Source organism: Cololabis saira, chromosome 19 (assembly GCF_033807715.1).
Source record: "Cololabis saira isolate AMF1-May2022 chromosome 19, fColSai1.1, whole genome shotgun sequence".
In the NCBI taxonomy this organism is placed as follows: domain Eukaryota; kingdom Metazoa; phylum Chordata; class Actinopteri; order Beloniformes; family Belonidae; genus Cololabis; species Cololabis saira.
The window spans coordinates 36,696,787-36,712,718 of NC_084605.1; the positions used below are offsets into that span (position 1 = coordinate 36,696,787).

Here is a 15,932-nt window from a genome sequence, read left to right on the forward strand (position 1 = left end):
ATAGATAATTCCATACATACATAATTAGCTGCCCCTAAAAGCCGCTAAACCCCTTCCTCTTTGTACTTCGTAAAAATCATGTTTTTATATTTGTTTTTAAACTGGTTAAGGTTTGGACATTGTTTTAATTCTGACGTCAATGCTTTAATAATCAATCACTCTCTCATTTTGGTTCAGATCAAACCCATTTATAAGACTTATAATAGCATAGCAATATCAGGGTTGTTAAGTTAGCATTTGGATTATCTAAAGTGTGGCTGGGATTTCTGCAGGATGCTCTATTGGGCAGATCGAGGGGACACAGCTAAGATCGAGTGTTCCTGGCTGGACGGACAGGAAAGGAAAGTTCTGGTGGCCGACGGCCTGGGCTGGCCCACCGGCCTGGCCATCGATTTCACCAACGACGACAGGATCTACTGGTCCGACTCCAAGGAAAGCCGCATCGAGTCCATTCTGCCCTCGGGGGAGCAACGTAAAACTGTCGTTTATATCGGTGAGGAACAGAAAAGCAGGAACTTAAAGCGGCGTCAGTGGAGATGAGTAATACTCTTTGGCCTGGAGCCGGTTGACCAGTACTGGAGTTGAGGGGGGATGAGGGGGGATGGCATCCCCCCTGAAATAAAAACGGTCCAAATCATCCCCCCTGAAATAAAAACGGTCAAAATCATCCCCCCTGAAATAAAAACGGTCCAAATCATCCCCCCTGAAATAAAAACGGTCCAAATCATCGCCCCTGAAATAAAAACGGTCAAAATCATCCCCCCAGTAAAACTGCCATCCCTCCTTTCCATCCCTTATGTCATTTCATCAATGAATGTGGTTTTACTGCTATTTCAACATTTAGAGTCATCACCAGAATAATAACTTATTTGCCAATTTTACACCTGTTTCAAGTAAATTTTCACTTGAAATAAGTAGAAAAATAGTCAGTGCCAGTGGAACAAGATTTATCTTCTCATTACAAGCAAAAACATCTTGTTCCACTGGCAGATTTTTCTACTTATTTTAAGTGAAAATCTACTTGAAACAGGTGAAAATTGGTGTTTTTTCCAGTGATGAGTCTTGTTTTAAGTGTAATGAGATTTCTTTACTAAAAATAGACATTTTAACTAGAAATAAGACAAATATTCTTGTTAAGATTGTGAGTTTTTGCAGTGATCCATGTTTCTTATCCTGTGAAGGACAGAGTCATATTGATAAGTTCAGAAAAGTGTTTTTTATTGTTGTGTTTTGATGTATTTGATGTAAGCCCAGTGGATATTTAAAGCTTACAGAAGGCTGCATTTAACTGCTGCTATGTCATTCCTGCAGTATTTCTGCAGGTGTTTTGGTCACTGCTATTATTTGTAATATATTATATTATTTGTAATCAGCACAAATTATCTGTCCCCATATGATAAAATCCACCATCCCCCCTGATTTATTTTTTACAACTCGAGTACTGCGGTTGACAAACGACTGTTTCCCTGCTCAGATGTGAGAAACCCCTTCAGCGTGAGCGTGTTCGAGGACCACGTCTACTGGAGCACGCAGGAGAAGGGCGAGGTGTTTCGACAGGACAAGTTTGGCGGCGGAGACAAGACCAAGCTGCTGACGGCAGGTCCCTGGCTGACCCAGGTCTCCGTGTACCAGCAGCAGAGATACAACTCCATCGCCGGTAAGATCCACGCTCACGCGTCACAAAACTCAGCATAGAAGGAAGAAGAAATGCAGCTAGCATCTTTGTACTTGCAGTGAAGAACCCGTGTAAGGGGACGTGCAGCCACCTGTGTCTGGTCCGGCCGGGAGGATACACCTGCGCCTGCCCCGAAGGCACCAGCCTCGTCTCCGGCAGCAGCACTGAATGCGATGCAGGTATTTCATAGCAAAGCGGTCGAAACATTGTTTTTCCCACATTATATTTTGTAGTAAATCGTTATATAAATAAGTGAATCTGATTAAGCAGACATTAAGGCCCAGTCCCAATCCCCCCCGGGTAGTGGTGTCCTCATTCCTCTTTTCACCTAGGGGGAGTGCACATACGGTATCTAGGGCTAGGGTGTATGATTCTGGCCATTCAGAGCGAGGGATTTCAGATGCTGACTCGCCGACGGAGGGCCAGAGAAAATTTCCCAGAATGCTTTATGTCATCATTTGCAGACTGAATCAAACAAAAAAACATGGCGGACATTTCTCATTTTTTAGTGAATAAAATCAATATTTTGAGTTAGTTTCTGCATAAAAATGCATTTTGATTACATTTCTAGTGAGAAATATATATTTTACTTTCATAATATTCACTCAGTGAATGTACATAATCACTCGCTGGCTCGTTGCGAAGTCTTTTCAGATCTCGCCAGAATAAAGGCTGATTTATGGTTCCGTGTAACCTACGCCGTAGGCTCTGCGTCGATTTAACGCAGAACCATAATTCAGGCTTAATGTGAAGCTGCAACGTTTTCATCCTGATCTCACAAAAATGAAAAAATTTAAATGGCCAGGACCTCTTAAGTAACTCGAACGTAAACCACACAGTGACGTAGCAAGTGACGCCTGTGGCTTCATTTTGAGGGCTAGTGGTAGTGAGTGAGGGCTAGTGGTAGTGAGTGAGGGCTAGTGGTAGTGAGTGAGGGCTAGTGGTAGTGAGTGAGGGCTAGTGGTAGTGAGTGAGGGCTAGTGGTAGTGAGTGAGGGCTAGTGGTAATGAGTGAGGGCTAGTGGTAGTGAGTAGGGTGAATATTGGGATTGGCCCTAAGAATCGAGGATACAGTGATAGAGTTTTAATTGGAGCGTTACAGAAACCTGTTCCTGATGCAAAATAAAAATCCCTCTGCTCATTAATTCTGCTCATCTCCTCTCCCCGTCAGGGTTTGAGCCACCGCCCACCATGCCGCCGCCATGCCAGTGTCAGAACGGAGGCACCTGCTACTTTGACGACAACAAGGCTCTCTGCATGTGAGGCTGCTGACCGCGCCCTGCACAGTCTCCCTTCACCAGCAGTATTATGGACTGGGCTTGTTTTCTTTCTCCTGCAGTTGTCCCCCGGAGTGGAAGGGAGAGCACTGCCAGACTAATGTGTACAACGTGGTGGCATCCTCAAGTATGTTTGATTTTACTCCCAGAGGCTTGACACAGTGAAAATGCAAGTACATTCTCGGTTAACCAGCGTCTTTGTGCATCTCTTTCTTTGCTTCTTTCCTGATTCATCACTGGCAGTCGGAATAGCCATCGGGGTGACGGTGTTGATTGTTGCTCTGCTGGTTGCTCTGGTTTATGCTGCCAGGAGCAAGTCTAACGTGCTGGAGAGGCTGAGGAGCAGCATGCCCAGCATGCCCAGCATGCCCAGCATGCCCAGTATGCCCAGTATGCCCAGTATGCCCAGTATGCCTAATTTCTCAGGCTTCAGGTGAGACAGAGACAGAAAAGAAAATCTTAATACTGCGGTTGTTTAAAGCAACAAAAAGCATCTGCCAGATCAGACTGACAGCCGCTGACTTCATTGTACCTACATGGATGCTGGCAGAGTTTAAATGTGTGTTTTCAGAGTTATGTCAGACATCATTTACAGTGCACTGACTACTACTACTTTTGTGTGCTCATCATTTTTCAGGAATGGTTTCACCCAAAATGGAGCCAATGCTGAAGGCGGTGAATCAAGCCAGAGCTCAGAACCGGTCAGTTGTCGAAGTTCAATGTTATTTTCCAGATTTAACTCCTTATAGTAAGGGAAGCGTCTAAAAAACTGGGAACTAAATCGTTAATAAGAAATCTCTTCACCAATGTGTTTCTCAAGGTGTCTAATAACATGTCCTAAAAAGTTGAAATTCAACTCCTGGGGGAAACCTCGTAAAAGCTGCACAAAGTCGGGTACCAATAACCGATTTTTGAAAAATCAAAAATGCTTAATTTGGTCAAACTAGGGTTTTTTTTATGATTCTGAGTTCATTTATAGCATTTGTTTTTCACTACAACCATTCCTTAGTGGAAAAACTGCCACACCCTTTTTTGCATTTACATAAGATTGCATTTATTACAATTCGTTTCACATTAGTCAGAGCAAACAGGAATGCTTTATGAGTGAATGTCTGAGTATTCCTCATCAATGCCGTCATCATGAATAGCATTTTTGCAGGTAATGCCTTGACAGACTCCACAAACTGAGATGTACTTGCATTTTCAAATTTTCGAAAATCGGTTATTGGTACCCCGACTTTGTGCAGTTTTTTACGAGGTTTCCCCCAGGAGTTGAATTTCAACTTTTTAGGACATGTTATTAGACAACTTTAGAAACACATTGGTGAAGAGATTTCTTGGTAACGATTTAGTTCCCAGATTTGCCAAATATCCCATAAGATGACCTTACTATGAGCATGTTAGTGTCAATAACCTGGTTTGCCTCTTGCTCGGGTGCATCGCCATGGCAACTTATACTTGAGATGAGATAAGAGAAAATGAGATAATAAAAAAGGAAATCAGTGTATAGATGTCTAAGTTTCTTCCCTCGTCATCTGTCTCAGACTGAAAAGGTTTAGTTTGAATGTCACTAAGAAGCATCTTTATGAGAGATGAGAGAGTGCATTTGTTAATATTATCTAAGCCAGTTCACCTAAAGAAACCCTGGATATGTTAAACCCGCTTCATCTTCCTGGCGCCTATTTAATCCTCTTTCTGTCATTTCATGTAGATAAACAGTGGAAAGGAACCTTTATCTGTTTTCTTTTGGTTTTTTCCTGGCGTCAGGTTCCCTGCACGTCGGTGTCCATGGACGACGCCGGGGGAAAGAGCTTTGAGAACCCGGCGTATGAAGCCGGAGAAGAGCCGACCTCCGCCGGCATCCCGGCTGTCACCCCCACTCCTGCTGAAGCAAACAAGGTCAGTAAACAGAAATCACTGCTACCATGAAGACGGTATTGATTCTGCTCACACCTCTGCTCGCTGGAATATTTCCCCACCGCCAGCGCCGAGCCGAGCAGAGCAGAGCAGAGCAGAGGTGTGAGCAGAATAGAGAATCCTGCTGGAGTCCACCTCATAAAAGAGGAGATAAGCAGTTTAATGTCATGAGGCTCTGTGTTTTGATGAGATCAGTTCTCTGCCCCGGTTCAGGAGGCTCCTCAGGAGAACATGAATAATCCCCTGTATGAGGAGTCTCAAGCTGCGGATGAATCGGCAAAAGCGTACCAGGTTGGTTTCTTGTGTCTTGTTTTTGGTCAAAAAGTCATCCATCATCAAGAGCGCATTGATACTTCCTGAAAATACATATCATCTTCAATTGGGTTAATATTCCTGAACTGAATCTTCTACAGGAGCCTTCTGAAAACCAGCTTCTAGACTCAGTAGAAAGCACCACATCTGCAGATCCAGCTGTGTCCACATCACAGGTATCCATGGAGATAAACTGGCTTGGCTTTTAACACACAGCAAGACAGTTGACTTTATTTTATCCTTTTATTCTTTATTTTATTCTTTTATCTTTTATTTTATCCTGTTTTATTGATTGATGGTATGACTGTTACCTTTATTTTATGTCTTTTAACTTATTTTATTTATTTTATTTAACATTTTATGTCTTGAGCTGTTTTGTCTTGTTATTTATTCTGTACAGCACTTTGGTCATCTGTGGTTGTTTTAAATGTGCTTAACAAATAAAACTGGATTGGATTGGATAAATATGAAAATAGTACAGAAAGTTTACTATGGAACTACTGAAACCTGGGGGATTGTTTCATCTGAGTGGTGAAATCTGAGTGTGCGTTTTAAGACTGTTATTTCTTCTTTTTACCAGCAGTTCAGACCCGTAGCAGATGACAACTTGGTGACGTTCCAAAATCCCACATACACGGTGAGTCCTGTCACTAGATTACATTCTGGCCACGATTACACCGTTATATTCTACATATTCAATTCAATTCAATTTTATTTATATAGCGTCTATTACAACAAAAGTTGTCTCTAGACGCTTTCCAGAGACCCAGAACATAAACCCCCGAGCAATTTTTACATAAACAATGGCCGGTAAAAACTCCCCTAGTGGGAGAAAAACCTTAAGCCAAACAGTGACGAGTAAAAACTCCCCTTCATATGATGATGGCAACGATGTCTTTAAATCTGTTTTATTTTCTCTTAAGCCTTAGAGAATGATATGCAATATTAAACTTGTACAACATTTTAAAACCTCACGTAACGGGATATGGAAACATGTCCCTGTGATCCTGCAGGATCCCACACATGCACCTGCCCCCGAGTCCAGCGCCTGACGTGACCTCCGGACCAGAGATTACACGGGATCATTCTCAACAGGACGCTGATTAACCGAGCAGCTCCACGAATCGGACATGGACAAACACAACCAGACGGCTTGTACAAGACAAAACAACATTATTTTGTGATACTTTGCGAAACATGTGTAACTTTGACTTCAGTGTAATTAATATTGTAAAAAGAAAAATCCTAGAAAACAGTTCAATATTGATAATGTTAATTTGACTATGTAAAGAATGATTTAAATCAAGACTAGTGTTTGTGATTGAGTCTTCTTGTGAATGTGGATTGTGAGGAACTCAAATAAACTAATATAGACATCAGATTATGTCTCTTGCTATTACTCTTGAGTGTAATTAACCAAACGGCTTTTTCCTTGATATGATCAAGTCTTTTCTCATCTATCTCTCTGTGTTGGTTCACTTATAACCGGAAGAGTTGTTACAATCCGCCAACTGATCACAAAGAACTGTGATCCCGACCAGCAGAACTAATATGAAAGGCTTTGTCATCATCCATTTAACCACCCTGACCATTTGAGAGAGATGTGAGAGCAACAACAAGAATTCTGCTCATCTTCTCTCCCGCTGTCAGACGTGTCTGAACACATCAGGGTCTCCAAGCTCGTAACAACCAGTCCAGCCACATGAACGGAGGCACAAAAGAGAAGTGAAGGGGACAGATAAGAGGGATGGAGAGACTGAGGTGGAGAGGAGTGCATGGATAGTGGGCTGGTATCCGGGTGTTTCTGTTTTCGTGGTGATTCAGTCCATGTTTTCAAGCTGCTGGTTCCCCTACGCTGATCAGATAGAGTGTAGTGCCGTACTCCCTGAAAGGTGGAGATGTGAAAGGAGAGCATGAAGAGCAATGGAGGGATATAAGGAGCAGAGCGGCCTCACAGCATGTGCACACAGTGCTGCCTTCAGGGGCTGTCGGAAATGGTACCTATACCATAATTGTATATGATTCCAAAATTAGGAAGAATTGCTGGGGGAGTAAAACCAGTACCAGTACTAAAATAAAAACGGTCCAAATCATCCCCCCTGTAAAACTGCCATCCCTCCTTTCCATCCCTTATGTCATTTCATCAATGAATGTGGTTTTACTGCTATTTCAACATTTAGAGTCATCACCAGAAAAATAACACCAGAAAAATAACTTATTTGACAATTTTCACCTGTTTCAGGTAAATTTTCACTTGAAATAAGTAGAAAAATCTGCCAGTGGGACAAGATTTATCTTCTTATTACAAGCAAAAAAATCTTGTTCCACTGGCAGATTTTTCTACTTATTTCAAGTGAAAATCTACTTGAAACAGGTGAAAATTGTTGTTTTTTCCAGTGATGAGTCTTGTTTTAAGTGTAATGAGATTTGTTTTACTAAAATGAGACATTTTAACTAGAAATAAGACAAATATTCTTGTTAAGATTGTGAGTTTTTTCAGTGATCCATGTTACTTATCCTGTGAAGGACAGAGTCATATTGATAAGTTCAGAAAAGTGTTTTTTATTGTTGTGTTTTGATGTATTTGATGTAAGCCCAGTGGATATTTAAAGCTTACAGAAGGCTGCATTTAACTGCTGCTATGTCATTCCTGCAGGATTTCTGCAGCTGTTTTGGTCACTGCTATTATTTGTAATATATTATATTATTTGTAATCAGCACAAATTATCTATCCCCATATGATCAAATCCACCATCCCCCTGATTTTTTTTACAACTCGAGTACTGAGTAAAACAGAAACACTTATTTGATTTGAGGGATCTTAAGAATTAAAGAAATAAACATAATGTATATATACATATATAACTCCCCCAATTTCCTAAAGATGTATTGTCAAAAATTAGATCAGCTCCATTAGTTTGATGGTTCTTGTTCAGCAATTTGCTGAGTTGGAAGTTGTTTTGTTATTTATTTTTTTGTTGTTTAATTTGGAGTGATTTTAGCACAATGCAATTATTCTTGGTCCCGTAAACATTTATGTGTTGTATTTAAAACCTATTTCATCTAACTATCTAATTACTGGCTTTCCCAGAACCTAAACTGATAACTATTTTAACATCTCTGAGGCTTTGATGTAACTAAAATAAATAAATAAAATAGAATGATAAAAAGAATAAGAATTATGACTGAGTTTGGACTTTTTAGGAAATGTTACGAGACACTAAATAATCATAACTTTAAAATCATGTTTCTGACAACTTTGGGATTGCACGTTTTCCCATTCCCAGTGTACAGGACTGTCTCAGAAAATTAGAATATTGTGATAAAGTCCTTTATTTTCTGTAATGCAATTAGAAAAACAAAAATGTCATACATTCTGGATTCATTACAAATCAACTGAAATATTGCAAGCCTTTTATTATTTTAATATTGCTTATTATGGTTTACAGTTTAAGATTAAGATTCCCAGAATATTCAAATTTTTTGAGATAGGATATTTGAGTTTTCTTAAGCTGTAAACCATGATCAGCAATATTAAAATAATAAAAGGCTTGCAATAGTTCAGTTGATTTGTAAAGAATCCAGAATGTATGACATTTTTGCATTACAGAAAATAAAGGACTTTATCACAATATTCTAATTTTCTGAGACAGTCCTGTATATTTGTACCCTGTTAGTTTTGAATGAAGGACTTTCTATTAATAGCCCGTAAATGCCTCGTGAAGGGGGAATCTCCGAAATGGTGGAAGTTAAAGTTTCCGAGGGGCCCGTGAAGGCGTCGGGAGGAGAGCGCTGAGTGATTGACGGGCGGAGGGCGGAGGGGGAGCCTCGCTGGGATGGTCTGGATGGAGAAATACAACCTAGTGTGTGTCGGCCAGCCGGAGTGAACGCGGAGAGGGACGGAGGAAGAGCCGGGAGCTGCAGGCTGATCGTCCAGACAAAAGAAACGCGGAGAGGAGGCTGGAGCAGGTAAGATGTTTTACACGCTCCCCAGTGTCTGAGACTGGCGACAAAGAGACGCGGGGCTGCCGGACAATCTCAGATCACTAACACTAAGATCAGCAGGAAACACATCAGCTTCTTTCATTCAGCATTATAATGATCTAGGACAATAAATCAAGGTTTAAAATCACAGGTCTGGGAGGAAAAGCGTGATTCCTGAGGGGTGTGCACCACCTGTGATTGATTAGAGCCAATCATAGAGTAAAGGAGTCTTGCAGGATTGGTCTTAAATAAAGGAAATTAGAGAATAGAAAATATTGGAAGTCTAGTCGGTACCAGAGCAGACAGGAAACGCTTTTCACCTGCTTTTCTCCCAACCCAGACGGGCTTTGTTGATTTTCTTTATTTGCTCCCAGGAGAAGGAAAAGAGCCCGACAGGTTTGCTGAAGGTCAGAGTCCTGGATTCGGGTTTTAGTTAAAGATTGTCTATTTTTTTTTCGTTTTTATGAGTATGTTTCTGTATTACACTTTTTTTTTTTTTTTAATACAATTGATAAGTAGATGAATTAATCCATCCTTAAGTGGTTTCCATCCAACAGCCTCCTGGGTCCATGTGTGAGCTTCTGAATATGAATTTCCTTTTGCCTCAGAGATGTGCTCAATTACATAAAATAGACAGAAAGATAGCAGACATGCAAAGTAAATAAAATAAAGGGATTCAAAGCAACAAGTTGGGAAAAATTTGCACTGAGAAACAAATCAACCTTTACGATACACAAAATGATTACAGCTTAATTCAAATGGTCCCAAAGTGAAGTTAGATGACCTCATGCATAAATAACAGCAACAAGTACAACAATATCACAAACTGGATGAGATGCAAAACAATCACTGATAGATGTGCAGTTACAACAAAGAACTGGAAAACGACATTTAAAAAGTGCAAAATGACCTGATGATTACCTAAGTCACATGGGCAAGATTTAAAAAACAGATAATAAATAGGCACCAAATACCAGCACTGAGATGCACATGGATTACTGGGACACGGTTGTGCAGCGACCACGCGCAGCAGGTTGCAGGAGAGCGTCTCCTCCAGGCTGGCTGGCTGTCTGGATGGATGGATGGAGGAGCAGGGGGCTCTGCATGGTCTCATTATCCACTGTACCATCCCTTACGTGCAGGTCCTGCTCTGCCCCGTGAACTTTCTGTGTGGTCGTCTGAGTCTGTGATATTGCTTTGTGAGAGCAGCACACATGTCAGGAAACCAGCTTGGCTGTGAGTCAGAGGAAGTGTGAGCCAGCCTGAGCCTTTCTCCTGCTGCGTCAGTGTGGGCACGCTGAAGGTGTTTCTACTGATGTCCTTATAATCCTCCAAAAAGCTGTCTGGATCCTAGCATCCTCTTCACCACGTCTTATTTCGTTTGCAGTACATTTTACCCAAGCACAATGTATCATAATGTCATCTCATGATACCTGTTGTTATAATGAAAAATAATCTTAAATAATCTAATGTTTTTTTGCTCTTCAGAATAATCCATTCAAGATTTTTTACACTTCAAAAACGGCTCCTCTAGAAATAAGCCTAATATTCCACAAATCTCTTCAAAATTGTCTTATTTTAAACCAAAACATGTTTGGCAACAGGGTAAGCAATATTTTCTTAACTACAATTCTTAAAACTAACAAAATATTCTTGAAATAAGGCTTTTTTTTCCTTTCTTAGAAAATCAATTTTCCACTGTAAATCTGTTTTTAAAGCTTTTTTTTTCCTTACGTATACATATTCCAGCTTAATATGCACTGACATACACTGACTTTTTCCTCTGTACAGTGACAATGCAAATGTATTTAATGTCGTTTTAAAATGACAGGCAAAACCCAGTCTGAGATTATTTTGCTTCTGCACCATGTGCATCTGGCAATTTGTTTGTTTTGATTATTATTATTTTTTTCCCGGTGGATATTGGAAGGTAATCTGTCAAATCCAAATATGTGGGATGAGGCATGTGGGTGACATCCTGGGCGGTGCGCGGACTGCTCACACACACAAGTGTGGGGCAGATGGCTCCGGCAGCGTATGGGCGACCTTGCCCTCCGTCTCCCTCCTGAGACCCATCCGACAGCAGACGAGTGTGCGGAGCAGGTGGTGCTCACGCACGTCTGTGTGAGGGACGAGGACAGATATATGAGGTTAAACAATGTCAGGACTGGCTCTGTGCCATTATCCAGTTTGACAACATGAATCGTCCAAGTGAAAGTAGGTGATTTTACTGAACGTAAGCCTATTCATAACTGCATACTACAGTATGTACTGCAGTTACAGCGTAGTATGCAGTATGCTCTGTGTACTGGTCCGGCCACCCCGTGCAAACGGTGTCAAACAAACGTGACTGCTTCAACCCCCCCCCTGCACCTGTAGCCGTACATTGCATTAGGGCAGAGGTTTTCAACTGGTTTTGTCCCAGTCCCACCATTATAACCAAGAAGCAACTCATGGACCAACTGCTTTTGGGAATGTTTGTTTTATTTTGCACCTTGCTTTTAAATAAGAGTATGGGCATATATAGGCTATTTATTTGCATCAGTGTCTATTTTTATTTGCACCTTTTGCTATAAAAAAAAACAAAAAACAGTCAATGAACAATAGGAAGCCAAGAGGACTTTCAACGTTTGTCATTTGACATAATTTGGATGGGTAAATTATTCACAAAAATGAATAGTAAATGGAAAATAAATTGAGTCTAAAAAATAAATATATATTTTTTAAATTATTATTGTTTTCCATTTACAATTACACGGACCACCAGAGGCCCGCGGACCACCGGTTGACAATCCCAGAAGTAGCACACCATTGGGTATTTCTCACATACTGCGTACAGTTATTCACATACTGCATCCTTTTTTTTTTGACAAATATCTTTATTGACTTTTTCAATTACAGTACAAAGGCACAAAACAGAACAAGACACATTAATACGTACAAATAAGCACTTGAAGATATTCCAAATGTAGAGATTTAAGTGGTATATTTTACTGTTGTGGTAACTGACTGATTCTCATTATGGCGTTTAGGGAAAAGAAAAGGATAACGCTAATGAGTGACCAACATGTACACACACAGATGGAAACACATCGTGTACTTCTAGAATGCTCCCACCATCCAAAATGTGATCAGTGACCTTATTAGAAATAAACAATATGCATATATAAAAATAAGAATAAAAAGTGTATAATACAACAGTGGACTACAAAGCTGCAATAAAATCCTCCCCTTCCAGAAATTGCATAAAAGAGTCCCAAATCTTCTCAAATGTGTTATATTTCCCTTTAACAACATATGTAAGTTTCTCCAAAGCAAGGCATTGCAGATACTGCATACTTTTACACTGGTGGCAGCGGGTTTGTGGACTGGTTATTTTCCCAGGGATCATTGACCTTGAGCAATTCAATTCAATTTTATTTATATAGCGTCTAATACAACAAAAGTTGTCTCTAGACGCTTTCCAGAGACCCAGAACATAAACCCCCGAGCAATTATTACATAAACAATGGCAGGTAAAAACTCCCATAATGGGAGAAAAGCCTTAAGCCAAACAGTGGCAAGAAAAACTCCCCTTTAGGAGGAAGAAACCTTGACCAGGACCAGGCTCATAAGGAGGGACAGTCCTGCTGAGGACCAGACTGGGGGGTCGGGGACCTTCAGCAGCACAGCAGGCAGGTGGAAGCAGCAACGGGATGACCAGGGGTGGGGACCGCAGGCCAGCACGCAGCTCCCGAAGCTCCGGCCCAATCAGCAAGTCCCAGGTTGGGGTGCAGGGTCAGGGAAAGGTTGAGAAGGGGCAGGGCCAGGGAGAGGAGTCTTGACGGACAAATCTCTCCCCCGCCTGACCGGGCCGTTACCCTGCCCCTCTCACTCCCACGCTGCAGGTAGCGTTTTTCCATCTCCGTAATATTGCAAAGATTAGGAAAATCCTCTCGCAGAATGATGCAGAAAAACTAGTTCATGCGTTTGTATCTTCTAGACTAGATAACTGTAATGTGTTGTTAGCAGGATGTCCAAGTAATTTGCTGAATAGGCTCCAGCTGATCCAGAATGCAGCAGCACGAGTGCTGACAGGAATCAGCAGGAGAGACCACGTCTCTCCAGTGTTAGCGTCGCTCCATTGGCTACCTGTAAAATTCAGAATCCAATTTAAAATTTTATTACTTGCGTATAAAGCCCAAAACACCTTAGCTCCGCAGTATTTACAAGACCTGATAGTGCCTTATGTTCCTGGCAGAGCTCTCCGCTCTCAGAGTGCAGGTTTACTCGTAGTTCCTAGTATCCAAATGTAGATTTGGAGGGCGGGCGTTCTGCTATCAGGCACCATTACTTTGAAACCAACTTCCAATCTGGGTTAAGGAGGCTGACACCACCTCCACCTTTAAAACTACACTTAAAACATTTCTGTTTAGTAAAGCCTATAGTTAGTGTTTAGTAAACCTCTAGCTGGTGTTGGTAAATCTCTAGGTAGTGTAAACTCTAGTGTGTTAGAGTTGCTCCTGTAGTTCCTTGTGCTGGCCCCCCTTTTCTTCTCTTTTTTCTCTTTTGTACATGGTGCAGCATCCTCTGCCGGTGGCGAAGAGTATCTCTGAATGCACTTTTTTTGTTTTTAGGATTGTATTAATTGTTCAAATAATTGCTTGTCACATTCTTCTTCACAATAATCCACTTTGTATGGACCTAATAATCCATATTGTTGAAGCTAATCCTGATGTGGCCGAGTTTTGCCTCTAATTGACTCAAACTTGCTTCAGTCCTCAGTGATGCAACTGCCAGCTCTGCCATCCTGAATCAAAGAGGTTGGATAAAACCACCATATGGCCGGGGGGAAACCTTAAGTGAGTGGAGTCTGAGTGATGGAGAGAGGAAAAAAAAAACAAATCTGAAAGATGCTGAGTTTAAGCTCCAGTCTCTTGTCATTAGAGAGAGAGGCGGATGGGAGCGTAAGAGCGACGGAGAGAAAGAAGGACAGAAATGTGAGCCAAGTGGGCTGAATGAAAGCAAACAAACAGGAATTAAAAGGAACCTAGCTGTGTATTTTAAGATGGGTTTTGTCAGTTGAGTATGTACGGTGTATTAACATAAACTGCTGTCGTCACCTTGATGTCTCGCTGTGAAGGTTATTTTATCAGACAGCCTTGCAAATGTAAAACTCATGGCTGGTGCTTGTGTGTACTATTGATTAACATGTGCTGCTTCTACCTTTTAAACCTTTAGCTGTCTTAACCGGGGAAAAACATGTATTAAAAATGTCTCATTAGGAAAGCAGGCGTATTAAAAAAATATGTGAGAAAAGACACAGTAGGAGAAAAGATGTTAACGGCAGGTTAGACAGAAAACTCCCAGTACTTTCTACACCCACGCACTCAGAACATGCAACGCAGACATTTTCCTCACTTCCACGTAGGTTTCAGGAACAGATGGGAGTCTTGAAAGCAAAGATCTTTTTTTATTTTGAACGATATAGATATGGTTAAGCCTAGAAGAACTAGAAGTGTTATGATAGGAAGGCATATCTAAGTGGTTGTGGAAAACATCCAAGTACAACGATCACTGCTGCAAATACTCAAATAATAAGAAAAGAAAAGAAACTTTTACCGGAAGACTATTTGCATGAAGGCTGGGTGGTTGACCAACATTATAAGAGATACATATACTGTATATATGTATATGTGTGTATATATACAGGACTGTCTCAGAAAATTAGAATATTGTGATAAAGTCCTTTGTTTTCTGTAATGCAAAAATGTCATAGATTCTGGATTCATTACAAATACACTGAAATATTGCAAGCCTTTTATTATTTTAAAAACAATAAAAGGCTTGCAATATTTCAGTTGATTTGTAATGAATCCAGAATGTATGACATTTTAGTTTTTTTTTAATTGCATCACAGAAAATAAAGAACTTTATCAAAATATTCAAATTTTCTGAGACAGTCCTGTGTGTGTGTGTGTGTGTGTGTGTGTGTGTGTGTGTGTGTGTGTGTGTGTGTGTGTGTGTGTGTGTGTGTGTGTGTGTGTGTGTGTGTGTGTGTGTGTGTGTGTGTGTGTGTGTGTGTGTGTGTGTGTGTGTGTGTGTGTGTGTGTGTGTGTGTGTGTGTGTATATATATATATATATATATATATATATATATATATATATATATATATATATATATATATATATATATATATATATAATATATATATACACAAATACTGATATGCTTTTAATGTTGTGTTGACTTTTTTTGTTCTCTTTGCACCGTATGTATGGCTTCAAGTTAAAATCAATCATTTAACCCAAATAAAATACTGATTTATAATGTATATTGGTATTCAGCCAAAAGAAAAGTGGGATATGGGTATTAAATGTAATGTTTTTTTTGTTTTATTTTACATTTTAAAACTAAAATGTAAAAGTAAAAAGCAGTAAAAGTAAAATAACATCCCAGTGTCTGTGATGGAGCTCAGAGGAATAGTGTGACAGTAATAGTGTGTGACGGCTCACCTGTCGGAGGTCCCGGCCGACCGGACCGGTGTCACGACGAGTCTATAGTATGAATTATTAATGAAGTGATTACGCTTGTGCCTCAGGCGTAAACGTGCCCACTCTCTTATCTTCTGGGACGCTCGTGTGAGTCCAGCGTGCTGACGTTGACGACCCTGAATCGGCAGGTGTGGAATACATTCAGAGAAAAAAGACTTTGGGAACTAGATTAAGAAATAGGAGTGGGGTTGCTGGTGCTGCCCTGCATGTTCAGCTTTTCCTCAGTGTTGAAA

At 40.6% G+C, this 15,932-nt stretch overlaps 2 protein-coding genes across 4 annotated transcripts in view; both read left to right on the forward strand.

Annotated features, from left to right (window-relative positions):
* Positions 1-6,559, forward strand: part of lrp2b (low density lipoprotein receptor-related protein 2b) — an 80,443-nt gene extending 73,884 nt beyond the window's left edge. The window contains exons 70-81 of one of the 3 annotated variants that reach the window (XM_061707978.1): positions 273-493; positions 1,475-1,657; positions 1,735-1,854; positions 2,846-2,933; positions 3,014-3,078; positions 3,195-3,384; positions 3,589-3,652; positions 4,719-4,850; positions 5,064-5,159; positions 5,282-5,356; positions 5,761-5,817; positions 6,194-6,559. In XM_061707978.1, the coding sequence (XP_061563962.1) occupies positions 273-493; positions 1,475-1,657; positions 1,735-1,854; positions 2,846-2,933; positions 3,014-3,078; positions 3,195-3,384; positions 3,589-3,652; positions 4,719-4,850; positions 5,064-5,159; positions 5,282-5,356; positions 5,761-5,817; positions 6,194-6,232 (1,330 nt within the window). In that variant the 3' untranslated portion in view covers positions 6,233-6,559. The remainder of the gene's footprint in view (positions 1-272; positions 494-1,474; positions 1,658-1,734; positions 1,855-2,845; positions 2,934-3,013; positions 3,079-3,194; positions 3,385-3,588; positions 3,653-4,718; positions 4,851-5,063; positions 5,160-5,281; positions 5,357-5,760; positions 5,818-6,193) is intronic. The other 2 variants (XM_061707979.1, XM_061707980.1) reach the window with 2 other exon arrangements.
* Positions 6,560-9,024: 2,465 nt separating this feature from the next.
* Positions 9,025-15,932, forward strand: part of LOC133419002 (MAGUK p55 subfamily member 3-like) — a 31,517-nt gene continuing 24,609 nt past the window's right edge. Inside the window, exon 1 of the mRNA XM_061707981.1 lies at positions 9,025-9,149. The gene's annotated coding sequence lies outside the window, so the exon portion shown is untranslated. The remainder of the gene's footprint in view (positions 9,150-15,932) is intronic.